This window comes from Lynx canadensis, chromosome C2, assembly GCF_007474595.2.
Source record: "Lynx canadensis isolate LIC74 chromosome C2, mLynCan4.pri.v2, whole genome shotgun sequence".
NCBI classification, from domain to species: domain Eukaryota; kingdom Metazoa; phylum Chordata; class Mammalia; order Carnivora; family Felidae; genus Lynx; species Lynx canadensis.
The window spans coordinates 87,763,223-87,788,322 of NC_044311.2; the positions used below are offsets into that span (position 1 = coordinate 87,763,223).

A 25,100-nucleotide genomic window follows, 5' to 3' on the forward strand; every position below is an offset into this window, starting at 1 on the left:
GGCAGACCCTATATTGATAGAATATCACAAATCAAGGTCAGAGAAGCAAGAAACTAGGACCAACTGAATCAGATTAGGTAAAGGCTGTCCAACTAATAATTCTCCTATTTCTTCCTAAGTTTATTCTCTTGTATTTTCTCTCATTCTCTTTTTGTTTCTTTAGCCCTTGATCTCTCTGTCTCACACCTTAACCACTTTCTACTTGGTGACTTCTGTCATCTTTGAAAATTACAGTGACAGCACATTTTGGTTTTGATTTTGGGTTTTTTTTTTTTTTTTTTTTTTCAAATGTGAAAGTACCCTCACCAGAAGGCAAGTTTCCCAGTCCTATGGTATGGTGAGTCTGTGCAGCAGTTCCTGTGCACCAAGGGCTTTGTTTGTAAATGTTCTTTGTCTTGAGGTCTTGGTTTGTTCATTGCTGAGATTTGTAATTGGTTTGTTGGAATTGTTTTTAAAATGACAATAATAAAAAATGCTTTATTTGAATTATTTCCACAGTTGGTATAAGGCTAATTACAGCATGGCCGAAAAGTTAGACTGGGGCCGAGGAATGGGCTGTGACTTTGTAAGAAAGAGCTGTAAGTTCTGGATTGACCAGCAGAAACAAAAGTAAGAATGCATTTCCTCATGATATCTTTGATAACACAGTTTATTTTGGATTTGTTCTTTATCCTGAGCCTAAAATGTCACTATTTTGAAAATGTGACCTAAACAGTTCAATTTCAAACTGTATGGAAGGGACACCTAGGTGGCCCAGTTGATTGAGCATCCAACTTTTGATTTTGGCTGAGGTCATTATTTCACAGGTTCATGGGATTGAGCCCTACACCCAACGCTGCTCTGACATCACAGAGCCTGCTTAGGATTCTCTTTCTGTCTCTCTGTCTGACCTCTCCTCTGATTGTGTAGTCACTCTCTCTCTCTCTCAAAATAAATAAACTTAAAAAAAATGTATAGAAAACTGGGGTGCCTGGGTGGCTTAGTCAGGTGGTCATCCAACTCTTGATTTTAGCACAGGTCATTATCTCACTGTTTGTGGGTTTGAGCTCCACATCGGGCTCTGTGTTGACAGCTTAGAGCCTGCTTCGGATTCTCTCTCTCCTTCTCTCTCTTCCCCTCCCCCAGCTCGTGCTTTCTCTCTATTGAAAAATTAATTAATTAATTTTAAAAAATGTATAGAAAGCCATTTCTGGTGCTTCATGGTAATATCAAAATAAATAACTACATTGTTGTTTTAAATCATGTATGAAAGAATCTATGGTGTGGGATCCAGAATCATAAGCATTTCTGTTTAGTTTATAATTAACAAATATGTATATTGCAAATTTTTTGCATATTCTATCATTCTTACTCTTTGGAGAATGCACTCATAAACATAAATGTAACTGTTGATTCAATATACAAAAACATGGAAGGTACTTTTGAGTAATGGTTCTCAAATCTGTGTGTGTGTGTGTGTGTGTGTGTGTGTGTGTGTGTGTGTCTTTTTTGTTTTTGTTTTTAATGTAAGCTCTGTGCCCAATGTACGGCTCAAACTTAGAACCCCAAGAGCCTCAGACTTCACAGACTGAGCCAGCCAGGTGCCCCTATAAATATATTTTTTTAACTTTTTATTTTGAGATCATTATAGAATCACATGTAGTTGTAAAAAAATATGTACAGAGATTCCATGTACACTTTATCCAGTTTTCTTGATGGGTAATATCTTGAAAAAACTATAGTATAACAACACAACCAGGATATTGACATTGATGCAGTCAGATATAGAACATTTCAATTACCACAAGGATATTCCTATTGCCATTTTATAGATGTACACACTTCCCTCCCACTCTAGCCCCTCCTAAGCCCCTGGAAACCACTAAGCTGTTCTTCATTTCTATAATTTTGTCATTTCATGAATGATGTATAAATCAATTCATGCTGTATGTAACCTTTTGGTGTTGCCTTTTTTCACCCCACATAATTTTCTGGATTCATGCAGGTTATGGTGTATATCAGTAGTTTGCTCAAGTTAATGGCTGAATAAAATTCCGTGATACAGATGTACCACAGTGTGTTTACACATTTGCATGTTGAAGGATAACAAGGTTGTTTCCAGTTTTGGGCTATTCTGAATAAAGCTGCTGCAAACATTTGTGTACAGGTTTTTATGTGAACATAAATCTTCATTTCTCCAGGATAAATGCCCAAGAGTGCAATTGCTGGGTCATATGGTAGTGGCAAGTTTAGTTTTGTAGTAGAAACTGCTGAACTCTTTTCCAGAATGGCTACGTCATATTATATTCTACCAGCAATGTATGAGTGATAGTAGTTTCTCTACATCCTCACCAGCATTTGGTGTTGTGACTGTTTTTTTATTTTAGTTATTCCAAAAGATAGTAGTGATTATCTTATTGTGGTTTTAATATGCATTTCCCTAATGGCTAGTGATGCTGAATATCTTTTCATGTGCTTATTTGATATCTGTATATCCTCTTGGATGAGGTGTCTCATCATGTCTTATGGTGATTTTCTAATTGGATTGTTTGCTTTTGTCTTACTGTTGAGAGTTTTTGAGAGTTCTTTATATACTCTAGATACTAGTCCTTTGTTGGAGATGTGGCTTGCACACATTTTCTCCTAATCTGTTGCTTTTCTTTTTATTCTTTTAATAGGGTCTTTTGTAGAGCATAAGTTTTTAACTTTGGTGAAGTCAAAATTATTAATAGGTCCTTTTATGAGTCATAGTTTGAATGTCAAGTCTAAGAACTCAGCGAAGCCCTAGATTCCAAAGACGTTCTTGTATTTTTTTTTTTTTTAATGTTAAAGCTTTATGTTCTATATTTTTAGTCTGGGACCCATTTTTAGTTAATTTTTGTATAAAATGGGAGACTTAGGTCAAAGTTAATTTTTTGTGTGTGTGGATGTCCAGTTGTTCCAGCACCATTTGTTGAAAAAGTTATCTTTCTTTCATTGAATTGCTTTCTTCCATTTGTGAAGGAATCAGTTGAGTGTATTTATATGGGTCTATTTCTGTGTTCTCTATTCTGTTCCATTGATCTATGTGTCTGTCACTCCATTAATACTTCACAGTCCTTTATTAGTGTAGCCATACTATATCTTAAATTGGGTAAATGTATTCTTCCCACTTTATTCTTTTTCAAAATCATTTTAGCTGTTCTAGTTCCTGCCTTTCATATAAATTTCAGAATAACCTTGTCTACAAAAAAAATCTTGGTAGGATTTTTCTATGAATTGTGTTAAACTTACATTATCAGTTTTAGGAGAATTGACATCTTTATTGACTTTTTAAATCCATGAATGCAATGAGAAGGGGAAACATTCAACCTTTTGCCATTAAGTATAATGTTAGTTGTAGGTGTTCTGTAGATGCTCCTTTTCAAGTTGAAGTTCCTCTCTATTTCTGTGTTTCTGAGAATTTTTATCACAAATGGATGTTGACTTCTGTCAGGTATTTTTTCCTGCTTTGGTTGATATAATTATGTGATTTTTTTTTTAGTCTGTTATTAATATGATGGATTATATTGATTGATTTTCAAATATTAAACCGGCTTTGTATTGCTGGAAAAAGCCCCACTTAGTCATGGTATATAGTTATTTCTGTATATTGCTGAATTCCATGTACTAATATTTATAATGGATTTTTCTGTATATATTCATGAAGAATATATCTTTGTTTCTTTTTTGTACTAAGTATTAATTCAACTTGCTTAATATTTACAGGGCTATTCATATTTACCTATTTCATATTGGATGAATTGTGGTAATTTGTGTTTATTGAAGTATTGGTCCATTTTACCTAAGTTATTAGATTTATGTGTACAGAGTAGTTTGTAGTAGTTCCTTACTATCGTTTTAATGTCTGTAAGGTCTGTAGTGAGATCCCATTTCATTCCTGATATTGGTAATTTGCATTTTCTCGGTTTCTTTTTCAGTTTTGCTAGGGTTTGTCAGTTTTATTCTTTTTAACTTTTTTTTTTAATGTTTATTTATTTTTGAGAGAGAGACAGAGTACAAGCTGGGGAGGGGAAGAGAGAGAGGGAGACACAGAATCCGAAGCAGGCTCCAGGTTCTGAGCTGTCAGCACAGAGCCCGACGTGGGGCTCATACTATGGACCACAAAATCATTACCTGAGCCAAAGTCGGACGCTTAACCAACTGAGCCACCCAGACACCCCTGTAAAGATTTTATAAAAGTGGTGGGGACACAGAAATTACACTTATTGAGTAACTTGTGTGTGCTAGGCACTTAGTGCTTTATAGTTGAAGCTCAGGAAAATGAAGTCAACATCAAATAAGCTGGTATTTGAAACCAAGCCTGTGTGAAGACTTCTAGACCTTTGCTTTCCTATTACAGTGTGCTTCTTCAAGTCTACCAGAGACACTGGTAGGTCTTTTACACATTTTATCTCAAGAAGCTATAATTCCCTGAGATGTTTTATTGCTATAGTTTGTTAACTTAAATGAAGCAAATATCAATTTTCCTTAAAGTAAATCTAACCTAGGCTTTTTCCCCTTAACAAGCATGTGGAAGAAGAGGAAAAATGGCAGTAATACTATCACAATTTGGCAATCAGTCATAATAGGATTTATATTGTTTAAGAATACTGGAATTTCATTTATAACATTACTATTATGACATTAATATGGTTTGTATTATAATTATCAATAAATTGACCAATTAGAATTATAGGTTGGGGTTTGAAGATTATTTTTACAAAACAGTGTAATAGATTCTGATATCTGGAAAATTATAAGACTTCATTTTCCAAATTGTACTTCCAAGATTAGATTCAACAGAACAGAGCAACTTGTCATAATTAGGAATTTTCACACAGTCTTCATTTTGCACATGAAAACAAGATGTCTTGTGAATGTTTTCAGTATAACTGAAACAAGAGTCTTTGAACTAGATCATGCCATAGAAAACAATTCACTCTTTGTAGCTGCAGGGCAGAAAGGGCATCCATCATCTCTGTCTCTTTCTAAGACTCCATTATATTAATTATGAAGATTTGTATTTCTAAGCAGGATCAGGAATTTCATTATTTGTCATTAAACACACATATCAGGTCTGCAGAACTCCATTTTACTGGAAAAAGTGGAGAAAGAGATAAATATTTTGTTTAATAATGGTGAAGTAACGTTATAAGGCATTTGGCATTAATCTTTTATAACTACATTAAGCATTTCTTTTTACTCTTTGAAAAATAACTTTATAACCTGATTCAGCATTTAGTATTAAGCTATCAAAACATATTGAAATTATAATAGAAAATGGATTTGTTATGTTTTCTTTAGAGTTTGGTACCTTGGTGTTTCTTTGTGTGCAGGAGGCAGATGCTGAGCCCTTTCTGTGACACGCTTAGAAGTAACCCATTGCAGTTAACTTGCCGACAGGACCAGAGAGCAGTTGCTGTGTGTAATTTGCAGAAGTTTTCAAAACCTTTGCCTCAAGAGTACCAGGTAACACTTGTTGGGGCACAGTTTTAGGAATCAACTCAACTTTTTAGAGAGAAGTCTCTATCTTGAATTAGAAGAATGAATTAAGTTTTTCAACTTACCCCTATTGGTTTTCTATAAGTTAGAAAAAAAAATTGAGAATTCTTACAATTCTTTAAAACCAATGTGCTAATTAACAATAATTAATATCTAACAATGCCTTGTAGTAATAGAGGCATTTAGAATATTTTTTGGATCTATTTTTAAGTGTTTTGTATTTTTTTCTAATTGTTTCCTAAGTCTTCATCTTTAATTTCCTCTAACGTACACAGAAAACAAGGTTCTTTAAAGAGAATAACTGAGGTACTCTATTCCAATTCATTACAAGTCTTAGAAGTTCTACTTTAGGAAAGGTTTGACTCATGGGATCTAAAAGGTGAAGGAAATGGTCCTACATATTCAGTCTGAGTCTCTGATTTGACCTGTAAATTTTTTGTTGCAATAGCCATCTCTAAAACTCTTTAGTTCTGCCTGCCATTTACAAAGGACCCTGCAGTCAAAAGGAGTATCTCAGAAGATGATTTAAAATGATTGCTGCTAAATGTTGAGCTTTCCTGCATATGTTCATGATGCCACTGAATGCTTCAGACATCATCATAAGATGGCAACTCTATTTCTAGGCATAGGAATATAATTCAGTGAGTTAGTGTACATGTGAAATCTTTAAAATTTATCTGGAGCCTTGTTCCTTTGGTGTTCCAAGTGTTTTATAGGTATGATCTCATTCATATTCTCACAGTTTTATTTTTTCAAGTTTCTCAAAACAACACGTAAATTAAGTCTTCTGATAATACTTTAAGTGCATTATATTTAAAATATCTTAATTCTCTGGATTAGTATGTGTTTTGTCACCTCATAAAACTCTTCCTATTCATCCTTTTAAAAACATTAGTCAAATTTGTCATCTAATAAAAAACATAGACTAATTTACTTACCTTGCTTTTTCTAAAACTACAACAACCTTGAAATATCCCTCAGGTAGAATATGTTTTTTATGTTCTATGACATATGAAGAAAAGTACAGTAATATCTTTTTTTGTATTATACAGCACTAGAGGGTTGCTACAAATTGCCTGTTTGATTATATAGAATGTTTCTTACTTTCCTGTCTTCCTAATAATTTTTTTTTGTAGTACTTCGACAAACTAAGTGGAATACCTGCAGAAGACTTGCCTTATTATGGTGGTTCAGTAGAAATTGCTGACTACTGCCCTTTCAGTCAGGAATTCAGTTGGCATTTAAGTGGTGAATATCAGCGCAGCTCAGATTGTAGGATATTGGAAAATCAACCAGGTTAGTAGTATAGTGAAATGAAATGTTATATACATATTAAAATAACATATCAGCAATATAAAATAGGGATTAAGGACATAGACCCAGGAGCCAGACTGTCTGAATTTGTATTGTGGTTCCACTGGTATCCATTTGTGAAGTAACTTAACTTCTCTGTGCCTCAGTTTCTTCCCTGTACAAAGGGGATAGTAGTACCTGTCTTACAGAGTTGCTGTGAGAACTAATAAATGAATTCACATAGTAAATGCTTCGAACTATGACATATAACAAGGGTTGTTAGATAGACTTGCACATGTGTGCATGCACTACTTTTTTGTTACACCTTATATCTGCATGATATTTCATTTGCAGAGCACTTTCATTTTTATCATTTTATTCTTCTAAAAACCTGATGAGGGGTGCCTGGGTGGCTCAGTCGGTTAAGCATCCGACTTTGGCTCAGGTCATGATCTTGTGGTTCGTAAGTTCAAGCCCCACATCAGGCTCTGTGCTGACAGCTCAGAGCCTGGAGCTTGCTTCCGATTCTGTGTCTCCGTCTGTATTCCTCTTCAGCTCACATTCTGTCTCTCTCTCTCTCTCTCAAAAATAAATAAAGATTAAAAAATTTTTTAAAAACCTGATAGAGAAGATATTATTCAATTTCACAGGTAAATGAAGAGACACTAAATAATATAATTAATTGGTGCCTGTGTAAGATCCTCCAAAGCAGCGCTCTTTTTGTTAAATCATAGTAGGTATCCCATTTTTTTCTCTTTTCAGGAGTGTGCATTTTATGTAATTTAGAAGTAACAGGTTGTTCGCCAGATATTAGGATAATACTGTTGTCCCATGGCTTGTAAGATGTATTACCATATTATTTATTCCCTTTTAATACACATAAAGAGTATAACAATTGGGTATTCACCTTTGTAAACAAAATGTTACCACATCTTATGTTAATAAAGAGCAATAGGTGGTTTCTCACTCTGTGGTCATCAAAATCTGTAACCTGGTCCTTTTTATCCACCCCCCCACCCCGCCCTGCCATTCCATACTTTATTACAGACTCCGTTTTCTACATTTTAAATTTCTATAATGGGTTTTCCTTTTATTTCTAAACCTGGTAGATTTAACTGGATTTGTACAGTCATTTTTTTCATCACTCACCCATTTAATAAATGTCTTAAAAACTTGTAACTATTCAGCAGTTCAGTGTTAAAACTGAGCAATGCAGAGATCTGTCAATTTTGGGTTTGCCAAAGATGGTGTCACATCTTACTATTTTAGAGCTGGAATTGGCAAATGTTTATTGTAAAGAGAAAGATAGTAAATATTTTAAACTTTGTGGGTCATATGGTCTCTGTTGGAATTATGAACTCTGCTATTACAGTGTGAAAGTAGTTATAGACAACATATAAATTAATGTGTAAATTACTGGCTGTGCTCCAATACAATTTTATTATTTATAAAAGCAGGTAGCCCTCAGGATTTGGCCTGAGGGTTGTAGTTTGCTGAGCACTCCCTTTTCTTTTCTTTTCTTTTCTTTTTTTTTTTTTTTGACACTGACCACTTTGTTTTTCAAGGACTTTGAAATACTCACAAATACACAAAACAATAGTTCTCTTTAATTCTGTTTTACATTTTCCTTCTTAGCTTATATAATTAAGATTTTTCAAAACTGACATAAAATACTTATCTGTAAGAACTCTCTGTTTTCAAAACATGAAACTTACTTGTACTAAGTGTAAAGAGCAAATTTTTGCTAGGGCTTAAGGATCCTCATTCATTTGTCTATTAGCTAGTTAGAGGTCATTTAATCCACCCTATCCCTCTATGTGTTTGTGTTTTTAATTAAAAAAAAAAAATTATTTTTCAGAGAGAAAGACAGAGCATGGGCTGGGGAGGGGAAGAGAGAGAGGGAGACACAGAATCCAAAGCAGGCTCCAGGCCCTGGGCTGCAGCACAGAGCCCGACACAGGGCTTGAACTCATGAAATGCGAGATCATGACCCAAGCCAAAGTCAGACGCCCAACCGACTGAGCCATCCAAGCGCCCCTGCATGTTTGTGTTTAGTCTGAGACTAGATCAGCATCTTATGTATGGACTTCCAGCAGATAGCATGAGATAAAAATGCAAGAAAACTTTGCAAAAAGTTTTGCAACATCCCCAAAAAGCCTTCATTATATAAGTCAGTTGGCTTCATCTATCATGGGTCATCTGGGAGGTGACTCCTATTTAGACTACCAGTAAAGATGATTCTTTGTGCCATTTCTTCTGTATATCTAACTTAGATACTTTATTTTTTTAAAGTTTTTTATTTTGAGAGAGAGCACAAGTAGGGGAGGGGCAGAGAAACAGAGAGAGAGAGAGAGAGAGAGAGAGAGAATCCCAAGCAGGCTCCACACTGCTAGCACAGAATCCAAAGTGGGGCTCAAACCCACGAACTGTGAGATCATGACCTAAGCTGTAGTCAGATGCTCAACTGACTGAGCCACCCAGGCATACCTAACTTACATACTTTAAGCCCAGTTTTATCTCCCATTTTTGATAGAATAATTTCTTCTCACCAAGTCCTTTATTGAGAACCTAGTTTGATTTTGGAGCCCTGTTTCTCTTAATTTTTTTAGTTGAAAATTTCCATAATTTTTGATTTTATTTTTTTAGAGAGAGAGCAAGCCACACACAAGTAAAGGAGGGGCAGAGGAGCTGGAGAAAGAATCTTTTTTTCTTTTAAGTTTATTTATTTATTTATTTTGAGAGTGAGAACACATACGCACACACGTGCACATGAGCAGGGGAAGGGTAGAGAGAGAGATAGAGAGGGTGGGAGAGAATCCCAAGCAGATTCTGCACTGTCAGTGCAGAGCCCAATGGGGGCTCTGTCTCACAACAATGAGATCATGACCAGAGCTGAAATCAATAGTCAGAAGCTTAACTGACTGAGCCACCCAGGCAGCCCAAACATGCTTGGTTTTTAAAGCAACTTTTAACCATAAAAATGGAATGCTTCAGTTTGTTCTTTGAACCAAAACTCAATTTTTAAGAAAAGTTCTCTGGTTTGCTTCAGACCTTTTTAAAAATTATGGTGCCGAAAAGTATGGACCTCATTCAGTTTGTCTAATTCAGAAATCCGCATTTGTCATGGAAAAGTGTGAGAGGAAGCTGAGTTACCCAGACTGGGGGAGTGGATGTTATCAGGTAAACTATATGATTGTTAATAATTATTATCAAATATTATATAATTTATCTCATTATATGGTTTTTATATTTTAAAATACATTTTATATTTTTATATAATTTACTGATTAATTCTTTAACTTATCTTGTTTATATAAATATGACTTTGCTTATGTGTGAAAATATTGTCATTTATTTGAGAAATTACCTTTTTCCACTTGTTTAAAAATACATATATAATTGTTATATATCAGCAAGTTTTATATTAATTTTACTTGGGGCATATACCCCAAGGAAATAATGGAATATATATAATTTTGTTCTTAAATATTACTTTGTAATGGAAAAAATTTGCGATTTTATTTCATAAGATCTGAGGAAAGCATGGATTTAAGAATTAATAAATCAGCTACAGATTAATAATTGTTTTTCTCCTTTGCAATTAGAAATCCAAAAGTAGCAAACTACCTTAAATGACTGCATCACCTTATTAAAAACTTACTAAGATATAGACATTCTATAACTTATGAATATCCAACTTAAAGAATATTCCATACTCTACTAATGGATGTCAGGGAGGAAAGTGTGATCCTGAGAACTGAAAAGTAAGAATTTTTTGTACCATTTCAGCTGCAAGATATAAATGGACTTATGTAGCTGGGAATTTAATTATTACTTTTAAAGTTACTTATAAAATTAGTTTTTTGTAACAGCTTTATTAAGATATAATCCAGACATCATACAATTCATATAAAATTATCTTTGAAACCTTATAGATGAAAATTCAAAATAAATACTTTTCAGTTATAGTCTGATAACTGTAATCCAACAACCATTTTCTAATAAATTCCTTTGAAGATATATTTGTTTATTTAATTCATAGTTTTGACCTGGTTATAATCATAATATAAAATTTTGTTTTACTGCCTTTACTTAGTACTTATGTAGAACAAAACACCTTTTCCAAGTTTTCCCAATAATAAAAATTACTATTCTTCCTTCCTTCCTTCCTTCCTGCCTTCCTTCCTTCCTGCCTTCCTTCCTTCCTGCCTTCCTTCCTTCCTTCCTTCCTGCCTTTCTTCCTTCCTTCCTTCCTTCCTTCCTTCCTTCCTTCCTTCCTTCCTTCCTTCCTTCCTTAGTAAACTCTACCCCCAACATGGGACTTGAACTCATGACAGGAGTCACATGCTCTACCAACTGAGTCAGCCAGATGCCCCAATGGCCATAAGACACTGCATCTTTTTTTTTTTTTAATAAATGTTTATTCATTTTTGAGAGAAAGAGAGCAAGCATAAGTAGGGGGAGGGGCAGAGAGAGAGAGAGGGGAACAGAGGATCTAAAGCATACTCTGAGCTGATAGCAGCAAGCCCAATGCAGGGCTCAAATTCACAAACTGGGAGATCATGACCTGAGCTGAAGTCAGGCTTTGAACTGACTGAGCTACCCAGGCCCCCCCCCCCCCCCCAAGACATTGCATCTTTTTTTTTTTTTTCAATTGTTTGTTTACTTTTACTTTTTTTTTTTAAATTTACATCCAAGTTAGTTAGCATATAGTGCAATAATGATTTCAGGAGTAGAATCTGTGATTCATTCCCTACATATAACACCCAGTGCTCATCCCAGCAGGTGTCCTCCTCAATGCTCCTTGTCCATTTAGCCCATCCCTCCCCACAACCCCTCCAGCAACCCTCAGTTTGTTCCTATATTTAAGAGTTTCTTATGTTTTGTCCCCCTCCCTGTTTATATATTATTTTTGCTTCTCTTCCCTTCTGTTCATCTGTTTTGTGTCTTAAATTACACATATGAGTGAAGTCATATGATATTTGTCTTTGACTAATTTCATTGCATCTTTTTAAAATATCATAATTAGGGAAGTCATTTCCTTGTTGTATATTGAGTTAATTTTCACTTTTCATGATACTATGCTTTTACCTTACCTTTTTAAAAAAATTATTTTTCTAAATTCCCATAAGTGAAAATATTAAATTAAATGGGATAAAGCTAGGGGCTCCTGGGTAGCTCAGTCGGTTAAGTGTCTGACTTCAGCTCAGGTCATGATCTCACAGTCCATGAGTTTGAGCCCTGCGTCGGGCTCTGTACTGACAGCTCAGAGCCTGGAGCCTGCTTCAGATTCTGTGTCTCCCTTTCTCTTTGCTCCCCACCACCCCCCCTCCCCCGCTCGTGCTCTGTCTCTCTCTGTCTCAAAAATAAATAAAAACATTAAAAAAATTTTTTTAATGGGATAAAGCTAGAACATTGGCAACTATAATAGGAGGATGACCCGTTCAGGCTATTTTATTATATTTCATTTCTTTATTAAGTAAGCTCTATACCCAACGTGGGGCTTGAACTCATGACCTTGAGATCAAGAGTCACGTGCTCTACCAACTGAGCCAGCCAGGCACCCCCTCTTCAGGCAATTTTAATGGTTTGTCAACACCACCAGTACCACAAAGGGATTATGCAAATTTGCAGTACCATCTACAAAAATCAAATGTACTTGGCTTCCCTGTACTTAGAGTTGTCAGTTAATTTTGCTAATTTAATTTTACTAATTTAATGCTAACCACCATTTATATAGGAAAATATGTATGAGTTCCAAACAGTTAACATGGATTAGCTGTTTTGCCTTTTGCTGTTTGTTTTACTTATTTTGACAGAGAAGTTGCAAGAATGGTACAAAATGTTTTTTCTGAGTCATTTAAGTGCAAATTGTTGATGTGCTTTACCTTCAATCCCATATACTTTGTGCATTTCTTTTAAACAAGACATCCCCCTATATAACCATAATACTATTTTAAAAATTAGGAAATTAACACTGATACATCTAATTCTTGGGCCCTATTCAAGTTCTGCTAATTGTCCCAATAATGTCCTTGTAGTATAGGATCTGGATTAATATCACATGTTGCATAGTTGTCCTGTCTCTGGTCTCCTTCAGTCTGGAACACTTCCTGAGTCTTTTTTTGATTTTTATAACCCTGACATTTAAAAAAACTATAAGTCATTTTTTTCTAAGATGTATCTCACTTTGGGTTTGTCATATGTTTCCTCATGATGAAATTCAGGTCATGTATTTTGGGCAGTAATATCACAGAAGTGATGCTCATGTTCTTATGGTGGTACACTCATGATTTGTCCTTTTACTGGTGATGTTAACTTGCTGGTATCTCCCAGGCTTCTTCACTATCAATTACTCTTTTCTTATTAATTCCCTTTGTAATCAATAAATATTTTGCAGGGAAGTACTGTGTCAATAAATTTTTCTTACCATACTTTCATTTTACTAATTTATACATTTATATCAGCATTGAGTCATGAAATCCATTTTATTAAAGATATTACCATTACTATCATTATTTATTTTGATACTCAATTTCCCCCAGATTTGGCCAGAGGAAGCCCCTTCAGGTGTCTATGTCCTTCTGGTCTTTCCCCATCTTTCTTTGAATGTTTCCTTGCTTTCTGGTGCAAGATATTCTAGCACATGCAGCTCTTGAGTCAACAAATTCTTCAAGAAGCTCTAGTTTTTTGTTTTTTTTGTTTTTTTATTTATTTTGAGAGAGAGAGAGAGAGAGAGAGAGAGAGAGCAAGCAGGGAAGGGCGGAGAGAGAGAAAGACAGAATCCCAAACACCCAGAATCTCTGCACTGTCAACACAGAGCTCGACGTGGGGCTAGAACTCCTGAATCGTGAGATCATGACCTGAACTGAAATCAAGAGTCAGATACATAACCAACTGAGCCACCCACGTGCCCCAAAAAGCTCTAGTTTCTTTAGTGAAGTGTGGTATTTAAGAGACTAAGATCTGTTGTTAGATGTAGTGTGCATTGTCACTAGGATATAGCTACTCCCCAAGCCCTCTTGGTGAACAGATCTGGGAAATAGATGTGTGTATGTAATTTGCTTGTATATTCATATGTGTGTGTGTTTGTGTGTGTGTGTGTGTGTGTGTGTGTGTGTATAACTGAGTTTGTACCAGTATCTTTGGTTCCAGTCCAACCCTAAAGGGTTCAGTTTAGTTTTCTCTGTTTCCATGTTTGTAATTCCTTTCACAGAGAGAAATCTGACTCTCATTGTCCTCAGTATGCTTATTTGATCTGACCACATCCCTTTCACCTTCTCCCACCCCTACATAATTACCCTCCTTACCCACCCAGATTCTGACACAGTCCACCAGGTCACATCTCTTCCTCACCGTGATCCAGATTCTGTGCACATCTTTAGGATATGAATGCTCTTTCTTCCATGAAACTTTCTAAGCTTTATTGCTTGTTTCTACCATTTATTGACTGTAGGAATGCTGACAGTACTGACTCCATCTTTAGCCCTCCATCTTCTTCATGTATGATTGATGACCTCTCTTGGGGCTATGTGTTCCAGGCCTCTTGGAGATTAATATGTATACCTTAGAAATGCCTGCCAAAGCTGGAATGCGGAAGGCTTGCTTTGGCCTCCTGTGAATCTAGAGATAACATAGTCTTTCCTCCTCCTGACGCACAGATGGTACCACAAGGTCTGTTAAAGATTAGCTGTCTATTGGATGCATGTGAACCCTTTGAAGTGCATGTAAGCCTTTTGATCTTACTGCATACCCTTCTGCTCGTCCCCTTCCTCTATAAAATATGTAGACTAAGGACTGGACTTTGCAGAGAATAACTGCACAACTGTCCAAATCACCATCCACCTGATCATGCTGTCAGTAAGTTACCCTGAATTAAACTATATAAAGTGTATGGAGTTGCCTCCTTCATTTTTCAGTCTCAAAGTGTCTTCTGTCTTTGAAGGATACTTTACAGTCCCTCCATTTTCCAACATTGACTCTTAATCGTAAACAGCTTAACACTGTTAAATTTGCTGGGGGGGTGGGTGGGTGGAATTTATATGCCACCCTTTTCTCTTCAGTTAAAGCTGCTAGAGGACAGGTACTGGGTCACGGACTTCTTTGGTATCCTTTTCAGCCACAAAGCACAATATTCAGTCAGTTCTCACTTAAAAGAATGATTACATTGCACTGTAGTTATGGTGGTGCTTCCTAGATGTGGGTCATTGAATGACAGACTTATGGAAGAGGTTATACTTTGTTGTCATTTGTTTTCTTGAACTTATTATAACTTAAATTTCCAAATGAGTATTACACTTAAACTTAGTTCATGATTGAGTTATTTCAAAGATGACTCCATTGTTGAAATGTACTTATGGAACTCCTCTTTTGAAATTGCCTTTAGAAAGAGTTTAGTAGCCTCCTAGGAAAATCAGTTTTAGTATTTTGCATCACACCTATATTAATTTAATGTTAACTGATTTAGTCAACTTTACCAGACTTGGTTCTGGGTAACTTTTGGTATTTCTAAAAACTATATCAACTTGCAAAGTAAAAATTTACCACCATCAAACATACTCAAAATCATATACTTGGTTTGAGGATAGGCCCAGGAGAGAAGTTCTGGAAATATTTAAAGTGAAGTAGCATAATTGGCATTAATGTGTCTTTTTATAAAACAACTGTGAAGAAGACACATTTAACATTTTTTTAAAGTTAGTTTTAACATGTTTGCTTTTTAAAATTGACTTGGGTGTCTGGGTGGCTCAGTCAGTTGAGCAGCCGACTCTTGATTTCTGCTTAGGTCATGATCCCAGGTGAGCATGGAGCCTGCTTAAGATTCTCTTTCTCTCTCCCTTTCCCCCACTCATGCTCTCTCTCTCTAAAATAAAAAGAAAAAAAATCTGATTTTATTAGTTACCCCCGCAGTTAAAATATGAGTCCTACCTTTAAGCACTTTTTTTTTTTTTTAAAGTTTATTCGTTCGTTTTGACAGAGAGAGAGAACATGCGCATGGGAGGGGCAGAGAGAGAGGTAGAGAGAGAGAGAATCCCAAGTAGGCACACACTGTCAGCACAGAGCTCAATGTGGGGCTCAAACTCACAAACTGTGAGATCATGACCTGAGCCCAAACCAAGATTCAGACACTTATGCAACCGACTGAGCCACTGAGGTGCCCCAAGTCCTGCCTTTGAAGATGTTACCAGTCCATATAAAATCACTATGACCATTTTTATACCTGAGCGAAGGATCTAGGATAGGAAAAGAATAAAGAATTTTTTTACTATGTACATTTCTGTGCTGTATGCTTTTTTCTTTTTACAATGAGCATATATATTTATAATTTAAAATATATTATAAAAATTTGATTTACAAAATTTGTGACTTGTGGAGAAAATGACTTGAGTAATGGCTCTTTGACAGAGATTTAAGGTGAAGTATAATGAGAATACTAGGATCTATAGAAATGTTATTCTTTTTTTTTAGGATTTTATTTTTAAAACTTTTTTATTTTGAGAGAGAGAGAGAACAAGTGCAGGGGAGGGGCAGAAAGGGAGAAAGAAAATCCCAAATAAACTCTACTCCGACAGCAAAGAATCCAGCACAGGGCTCAGTCCCACTGACTGAGAGATCATGACAGGAGCTGAAATCAAGAGTTGGATGCTTAACCGATTGAGGCACCCAGGCACCCCTAAGATTTTATTTATTTTAAGTAATCTCTACACCCAATCCCAATGGTGGGACTCAAACTCACAACCCCAAGATCAAGAGTCACACACTCCACCAACTGAGCCAGCCAGCACCCCTACAGAAATGTTATTCTTGATAACTTGGTTTCAGGGGTCTGTGAATCCAAATTGTATGTAAAGTTGTGTGTTATCTTGTATATGTACTGAAAAGTATCCATAGATTTCCTCAGATTTTTTTGAAAATGCTAAACTAAAAATTTAAGAACAACTACCACAGAGTGTATTTTAGAACCTGAATAACTTAGCGTTCTTTATATGAGATTAAAGACCTCCCTATACCCCAAATTGTTTTATAGTCAGTATTTTTAGTAATGTATTTTCCTGTAGGTGAAGGAAGGCTCATATATTATGTATGGAATCTAACTGATCTGATTTTTTTTTTTTTTTTCCTATTTGAAGGTTTCTTGTTCTCCCCAAGGTCTGACAGTTTGGGTTCAGAACACTTCATATTTGTGTAGTCGGGCTGGGCAGGTCCTCCCCGTCAGTATTCAGATGAATGGCTGGATTCACGATGGTAACCTGCTCTGCCCATCATGCTGGGACTTCTGTGAGCTCTGTCCTCCAGAAACAGATCCTCCAGCTGCTAACCTGACCCGAGCTCTACCACTGGGTGAGTAGTCTCTATGGGTGGAGTAAAGAGAGGGACTTCTCTTATATAATGTTGAAAATTACCTTCAAGGAAACTCTAAAATAAGTTGAGCATCTTCTCTTCTAATTGCAGTTTTATGGGAAAGCCCCTTCCCACCATTGCTAGAAATTGAAAGTGGGTAAATGTGACACTTCTGTTCAGTAGCAAGAGTAAGGAACCTTTTGGTCTAAAGACCTTATGACTTGCAAAAAAAAAAAAAAAATTCATTCAAGATTACAAAACCTGAGGGTACCTAGGTGGCTCGGTCGGTTAAGCTACCGAGTCTTGATTTCAGCTCAGATCATAATCTCACGATTCATGGGTTTGAGCCCCGCATCAGGCTCTGTACTGACAGCATGGAGCCTACTTGGGATTTTCTCTCTCTTTCTTTGTCTGCCTCTACCCCGCTTGTTCATTCTCTCTCTCTCTCTCTCTCTCTCTCTCTCTCTCTCTCTCAAAACAAATAAACTTTAAAAAAGAAAAGAAAATGTAGGGGTGCCTGGGTGACTCAGTCTGTTAAGCATCTGACTGGTTCAGGTCATGACCTCGTGGTTCATGAGTTGAAACCCCGCATCAGGCTCTCTGCTGTCAGCACAGAGCCAGCTTTGGATCTTCTGTATCCCTCTCTGTGCTCCTCCCCTGCTCTCTCTCTCTCTCTCAAAAATAAATAAACATTAAAAAAAGGAAAATGTCCTTTAAAAAAAATTACAAAAACTGAATGTTTCAACCATTCATTTTGAAATTCAGAGTAAACAAAATTCTGTTCATTAAACACATAAAGCAATTAAATATATTTTCAGTTATACAGGCATACCTCATTTTATTCTGCTTTACTTTATTGCACTTCACAGATATATTGCATTTTTTACACGTGGAAGGTTTGTGGCAGCTGTATCAGCAACTCTGCCAGCACCACTTTTCCAACAGCATTGGCTCAATTCGGGTCTCTCTGTTACACTTTGGTAATTCTCACAAAATTTGAAATTTTTAACTATTATATTTGTTATGGTGATATATGATCAGTGACCTTTGATATTACTATTATAATTTGTTATTTTGGGGCACCAGGAACCACACTCATAAGACAGTGAACTGAATTGATAAATGTGTGTGTTCTCACTGCTTCACTGGCCAATGATTCCCATTTCCCTCCATTTCCTTGGGCCTCCCTATTCTCTGAGACACAACAGTATTGAAATTAGGCCAGTTAATAACTGTACAGTGTCTTCTAAGTGTTCAAGTAAAAGGAAGAGTCACATGTCTGTCACTTTAAATCAAAAACTAGAAATGATTCAACTTAATGAAGAAGGCATGTCAAAGCTGAGATAGACCAAAAGCTAGTTGTGTCAGTTATCCAAGATGTGAATGCAAAGGAAAAGTTCTTGAAGGAAATGAAAAGTGATATTCCAGTGAATACACAAATGATAAAGAAAGTGAAATAGCCTTATTGCTGATAACGGAGAAGGTCTGAGTAGTCTGCACAGAAGATCAAACCAGCCACAACATTCCCTTAAGCCAAAACCTAATCCAGAGCAAGGCCCTAACTCTTCAATTCTGTGAAGGCTGAGAGAGGTGAGGAAGCTGCAGAAGAACAGCTGGAACTTAGCAGAAGTTGGTTCATGAGGCTTAAGGAAAGAAGCCATCTCCATAACATAAAAGCATTAGATAAAGCAGCAGGTGCTGATACAGAAGCTGTAATGAGTTATCCAGAAGATCTAGTTCAGGTAATTAATGGAAGCAGCTACACCAAACAACAGATTTTCAATGTAGACTAGACAGCCTTCTACTGGAAGAAGATGCCACCTTAGGATTTCATAGCTAGAAAAGAGAAGTCAATGCCTGGCTTCAAAGGTTCCGAGGACAGGCTGACTCTCTTATTAGGGGCTGATGAAGCTGGTGACCTGAAGTTGAATGGTGGACGAAGTGCTCATTTGCCATTCTGAAAATCCTTGGGCTCTTAAGAATCACACCAAACCTCCTCTGTCCATGCTCTGTAAGCGGAACAACAAAGCCTAGATGACAGCACATCTGTTTGCAACATGGTTTACTGAATATTTTAAGCCCACTGTTGAGATTACTGTCCAGGAAAAAAAAGATTCCTTTTAAAATATTACTGCTCATTGTCAATGCACCTGGTCACCCAAGAGCTCTGATGGAAATGGATGAGATTCATGTTGTTTTCATACCTGCTAACACAGCATCCAATCCACAGCCCACAGAGCAAGGAGTAATTTTGACTTTCGAGTCTTGTTATATAAGGAATATACCTAACAAGGCTATGGCTGCCATAGATAGTGATTCCTCTGATGGATCTGAGCAAAGTAAGTGAAAACCTTCTGGGAAGGGTTCACCATCCTAGACGCCATTAAGCAAATTTGTGAGTCATGGGAAGAGGTCAAAATAGCAACATCAACAGGAGTTTGGAAGAAGTTGATTCCAACCCTCATGGATGACTTTGAGGGCTCAAGATTCCAGTGCAGGAAGGAACTGCAGATGTGGTAGAAATAGCAAGAGAACCAGAATCAGAAGTGGAGCCTGAATATGGGACTGATTGCTGCAACCTCTTGATAAAACTTGAATGGATGAGAAAGAAGTTGCTTCTTATGCATGAGCAAAGAGAGTGGTTTCCTGAGGTGGAAAGTACTCCTGGTGAAGATGCTGTGAAGATTGTTGAAATGACAGCAAAGGATCTAGAATATTACCTAAAATTAGTTGAGGAAGAGCAGTGGGGTTTGAGAGAGTTGACTCCAACTTTGAAAGAAGTTCTGTGGGCAAAATGCTATCAAACAACATCACATGCTACAGAAAATCATTTGTGAAAGGAAGAGTCAATTGATGTGGCAAATGTCATTTTTGTCATATTTTAAGAAATTGCTACAGCCACCCCAACCTTCAGCAGCCACCACCCACCACTAACCAGTCAGCAACCATCAATATCTAGGCAAGACCCTCCATCAGCAAAAAAGATTACAACTTGCAGAAAGTTTGGATGATGGTTAGCATTTTTGAACAACAAAGTACTTTTAAATTAAGGTATCTACATTTTTTTAGGCATAATATTATTGCACACTTGACAGACTATAGTGCAGTATAAATATAACTTTTATATGCACCAGGAAACAAAACATTCATTTGACTTGCTTTATTGCATTGTTTGACTAATTGTAGTGGTCTGGGACTGAACATGCAATATCTATGAACATGCAATATGCCTGTGGTATAACTAGGTTAGGTAAAAGAAAGGGAAAGACACTCAAAAAGATGCTTAAAGAAGGGACTGACATACCCACAAAGAAGAGAAAAGTGCAAGGAGACACAAATATGCACAAAGATAGAAAGACTGGCTAGTAGAGGCAAAGTGGTTTTCATTGAGGTATATTTTGCTCATTCTGTGAGACTTCAGAGAGTAGAATTGAGACCAACAGAATAAAGTTGCAGGGAGACAGATTCCAGTTAAATCCTTTAGATTCAGGAGAGGAATGGAAAGAACTACCTTGATAAAAAGGCATTTCCTACTATTGAAGTGTGTAAACTGAGGCTGATGACCTATTACTAAGAGTTATAAAAGCAAAATTCTTGAGTTAGGCTTTGACCTATGATTTATGAGATTTTAATTAAATGGCCTATGTTTTTATATCAGTTTGACATTTTAGAATATGAATAATAAAGATCTCATGCATTGTTTCATTTTCTCAATTGGAAGTATTTTTTGTTTTTTTAACTTTATTTATTTTGAGGGGGCAAGAGAATGTGAGTGGGAGAGGGACAGAGGGGAAGAGAGAGAATCCCAAGCAGGCTTCACACTCACTGAGGAGCCGCATGCGGGGCTTGATCCCATGACTGTGAGACCTGAGCCGAAATCAAGAGTTGGACACTTAACCAACTGAGCTACCAGGTGCTTTATTTTATTTTATTTTATTTTATTTTATTTTATTTTATTTTATTTTATTTTATTTATTTAAATGTTTATTTTTGAGAGAGCATGAGCAGGGGAGGGGCAGAGAGAGAGGGATACACAGAATCCGAAGCAGGCTCTAGGCTCTGAGCTGTCAGCACAGAGCCTGATGTGGGGCTGGAACTCATGAACCATGAGATCATGACCTGAGCTGAAGTTGGATGCTTAACTGACTGAGCCACCCAGGTGCCCTTGGAGGTATTTTTTAAATGGAACCGTGTAGCCCTTTGCCTGTTCCTTGGTCTGATTGAAAATGGAGGGCTACATTCATTTACACTTCAAAGTTTCTCCACCTCTAAGATTTAGTTTCTTTCCCAAATCCTGGGGCTTTCTGCAGATATGAGCTGTTAGGTAGAGAGTGAGTTTTAGGAGATTGTACTTGTGTTGGGAGTGCCTGAGACCACCTCCAGGTTTGGTGGTTCGCTAGGACTCACAGGACTCAGCCTGTAGTTGTACTTATGGCAAAGGCTTGTTAAAGCAGAATCAGCAAAGGGGGAAGGGGCAATGGGGTGATGTCTGGAGGAAACCAGTTCCCAGACAGACAACCAGCTTACGAGCTGGACTTTCGAAGGATGGCAACCTCAAGCCTGCTATGTTATCTCTTTTCTGAACAGAACTTCAGGGAGTCTGCTGTGTTCTGCAGTGCAGTTATAATAGTACTGACATAATGAATTGTTTGAAATGACAGAAGATCATGGGTCCTTTTAATGTGGTAAATAGTACATGTAGTGCTAAATACTCTTAGGTAACTTACTTTTAATATGAAACTGGTAGGATGACCTAATTTTGTTGTTACTGTTAAATTACTATGGCTAGAATAGAAGGGCTGATAGTCCACAAGTAGGTGGTTCTGATGGAGTTCCCATCCTTAGGGCTAATGTCAGTTAACTGTAACAATCTGTCTCTATCTCATCATCCAAGAGATGAGCAAGGATTGAGCTATTAGCAGTTAGAATTGAAATAGAGAGTTATTTGTGCTGGTTCAGGGGTAAGAATCTTGGGAGTACAGTAGAAGAATGTCTAGGATTAAGAGGAAATCCAAACCAGGTCAAGGGGCTATGATAATTATTTCTTGTTCTTGGAACATGGCAAAGACAAGTGAATCTATTGAAAGGAGGTGGAGAGTCGAGATTGCAAACCACCAGCCCCTTATGCCTGCACAGTCTGCACCTGAGACTGCTTATCCTGCTCGCTCTTTATCAGTTATCCTTCTGATATAGTGTTGGTATGATGTGGTTGATTTCCCTGTTAACTTGCCCATTTCCATGAGGAAGCATGCTCAAAAGAGCATCACAACCACCAAATTTTGCAAAATGTATAAATATTACAAGGATACATTTTAGGCATTGCTTTTAAAACATATACATCACTGTTGAAATTGTAAAATATCTTGAGTTACCGTATTTGCTGATGTGTTCAATGAGCATACTGAGCCTTTACAGAATATTAAACTATGTGCCAGAAACTATGGCAAACTTTACAAGAAATGTTTTTTTCAGGTAAATAGCTTGTTTCAGTTTAATACTTTTTTTAAAATGTACTTGTATGAGAAATACTATTAGAATTAACCTATGATGAAGCTTAGTAAACAAGTATAAAAATGACCATCTCTCATCCTTCGGTTTTATGAAAGTATTTCTTTAGGTCTTTAAGCATGCCTTTAAAACATTAAGACTCCCAATATTCTGGAGGAAGTGTAAAAGATATTCTTCTCCCTAAATTTTTCTGATTATTGTTGTTCTCAGGTGTTAGTTCGCATAGACTTTTCTTACATTTGTAATTTCTTTTAGAATGTGAAACGCTGACCTTCTTTTCTCTCTCCTTTAGTCATCACTTTCTAAATGCTAGAATATGATTAAATGATTGTTCTGTATTGCCTAAGATAGTTTCCATTAGTGAATATGAAAGATTTATTTCTGAATTCTTTCTAGTCTCTTCAGATTGTAAGGGTTGTTTTTGTTTCCATTTATTGAATGTTAGACACTTTGCCAAATTCTTTATGTCTACATCATTGCATTTAACCATCACAAAACCTAATGAGGTAGGAATTATCGTTTTACACATGAGAAAACTAAGGTATAAAGAAATTAAGTAATGTATTATCCATGGTCATAGCTAATAAATAATGAAGTTCAGAAAAAAAAAAAAACAAAACCCAGATCTTATTGTCTCTAATTCATTTTGAAACCCTCTTTTTGAATCTTTTCATCTTAATTAGTATTAACACAGAAAGTGTAGTGTTTTTGAAGAACAAATGTTCCAGAACTCCTGTTAATGTTTTAATAGCTTGTTAAATTTTAGTACCAACAGTAGATAAACAATACCTACTTCTCCTATTTCCTTTGGGCTAAATTGAAAGTCAGGAAGTAAAGGGATATGCCTGTGTTATTAGTGACTCCAGGGTCCATTTGTTAATCCAGCCAAGACCACTTTACCTGATGCTCTAGGCTACAATTTATCCAATTTATTCTGGGTTGATGGAAATGTTCCATAGTCTGCATTGTCCAGTACAGTACTCATTAGCCACATATGACTTTTGAACATGTAAGATGTGGTTAATGTTAGTGTGAAACTATTTTATTGTAATTAACTGAGATTTAAATAGCACATATAGCTATGGTTGCCATATTGAATAGTGCAGTCCTACGTCAGAAGTTCTCAAAATTTAATCAGAATCATGTTAAATTGCTAGGCCTTAACTCCCAGAATTTCGGATTCAGAAGATCTGTGTTAAAGCTTGAGAATTTGCATTAAAATTTTTTTAATGTTTTTATTTATTTTTGAGATATATAGAGAGAGAGCATGAGCAGGGGAAGGGGCAGAGAGAGAGGGAGACACAGAACCCGAAGCAGACTCCAGGCTCTGAGCTGTCAGCACAGAGCCCGACTTGGGGCTTGAACTTACAAACCACAAGATCATGACCTGAGCCAAAGTCAGACGCTTAACCAACTGAGCCACCCAGGTGCCCCCAGAATTTGCATTTTTAACAAGTTCCCAGGTGATGCTGATATTGTTGACATAAGGACTAAACTTTGAGGACTGTTGTTAACTAAGTGGGATTTTTTTTTAAGATTTTACAAATACCAGCATGATTCCATTGAGGAAGAATAGGAATTCTCCATTGTTTACCTGGCTTACAGGCAGTGAAATAATTTTTTTTAAATACTTGTTCCACACTGCATAGTGCTCAGAAGAGCAAGCTTCAGTGCCTTAACAATTATCATTCTTTTCATTGTGTAGCTGAAGACAAATCTTATTTTTCTTATCTTTTAAGTAAGTCAGACTTGAAGCTTGGTTGGCTGTTTATTAATTGAAATATTAGAAAGGACAACTTATTTCTAAAATAAAGTCAGGTTGACCTGGTCTCCTGGATACAATAAAAATGTTTTCCATACTTTGTGTGTGTGTGTGTGTGTGTGTGTGTGTGTGTAACTTTTTTTTTTTAATTTTTTTAAAAGTTTTTTTATTTTGAGAGAGATAGAGTGCAAATGAGGGAGGGACAGAGAGAGGGCGAGAGAGAGGATCCCAAGCAGGCTCCACACTACCAGTGCAGAGCCCACTGTGGGGCTCAAACCCACAAAGCCATGAGATCATGACCTGGGCTGAAACCAAGAGTCAGATGCTCAACTGACTGAGCCACCCAGGAGGCCCCAAAAATGTTTTCCATTCTGAGAATTGTTTGGGGAAGTCATTTTAGCCCTGAGAATGACTCATAGCTAAATTAAAATGTGTTCCTGGGGTGCCTGGGTGGCTCAGTTGGTTGAGCGTCCGACTTCAGCTCAGGTCATGATCTCGCAGTTGACGAGTTCGAGCCCTGCGTCAGGCTCTGTTCTGACAGCTCAGAGCCTGGAGCCTGCTTCGGATTCTGTCTCCCCCTCTCTCTCTGCCTCTCCCCCACTCATGCTCTGTCTCTCTGTCTTAAAAATAAAGATAAACATTAAAAAAAAATTTTTTTAATGTATTCCTAGTGCCCAAAGCCCATACAATCTTC

The 25,100-nt window shown here is 36.7% G+C and overlaps 1 protein-coding gene across 6 annotated transcripts in view; it reads left to right on the forward strand.

Annotated features, from left to right (window-relative positions):
• LMLN (leishmanolysin like peptidase) overlaps positions 1-25,100 on the forward strand; it is a 119,260-nt gene that overhangs the window by 55,827 nt on the left and 38,333 nt on the right. For 5 of the 6 annotated variants that reach the window (XR_004344092.1, XM_032594740.1, XM_030330523.2 and 2 more), the window contains exons 12-16: positions 499-609; positions 5,337-5,469; positions 6,639-6,798; positions 9,845-9,975; positions 16,926-17,136. Coding sequence is in view for 5 of the 6 variants with exons in the window: in XM_032594740.1 (XP_032450631.1) it covers positions 499-609; positions 5,337-5,469; positions 6,639-6,798; positions 9,845-9,975; positions 16,926-17,136 (746 nt within the window). In the remaining variant the exon portion in view is untranslated. Of the gene's footprint in view, positions 1-498; positions 610-5,336; positions 5,470-6,638; positions 6,799-9,844; positions 9,976-16,925; positions 17,137-25,100 lie in introns of those variants that run through there. The other variant, XM_030330525.2, reaches the window with a different exon arrangement.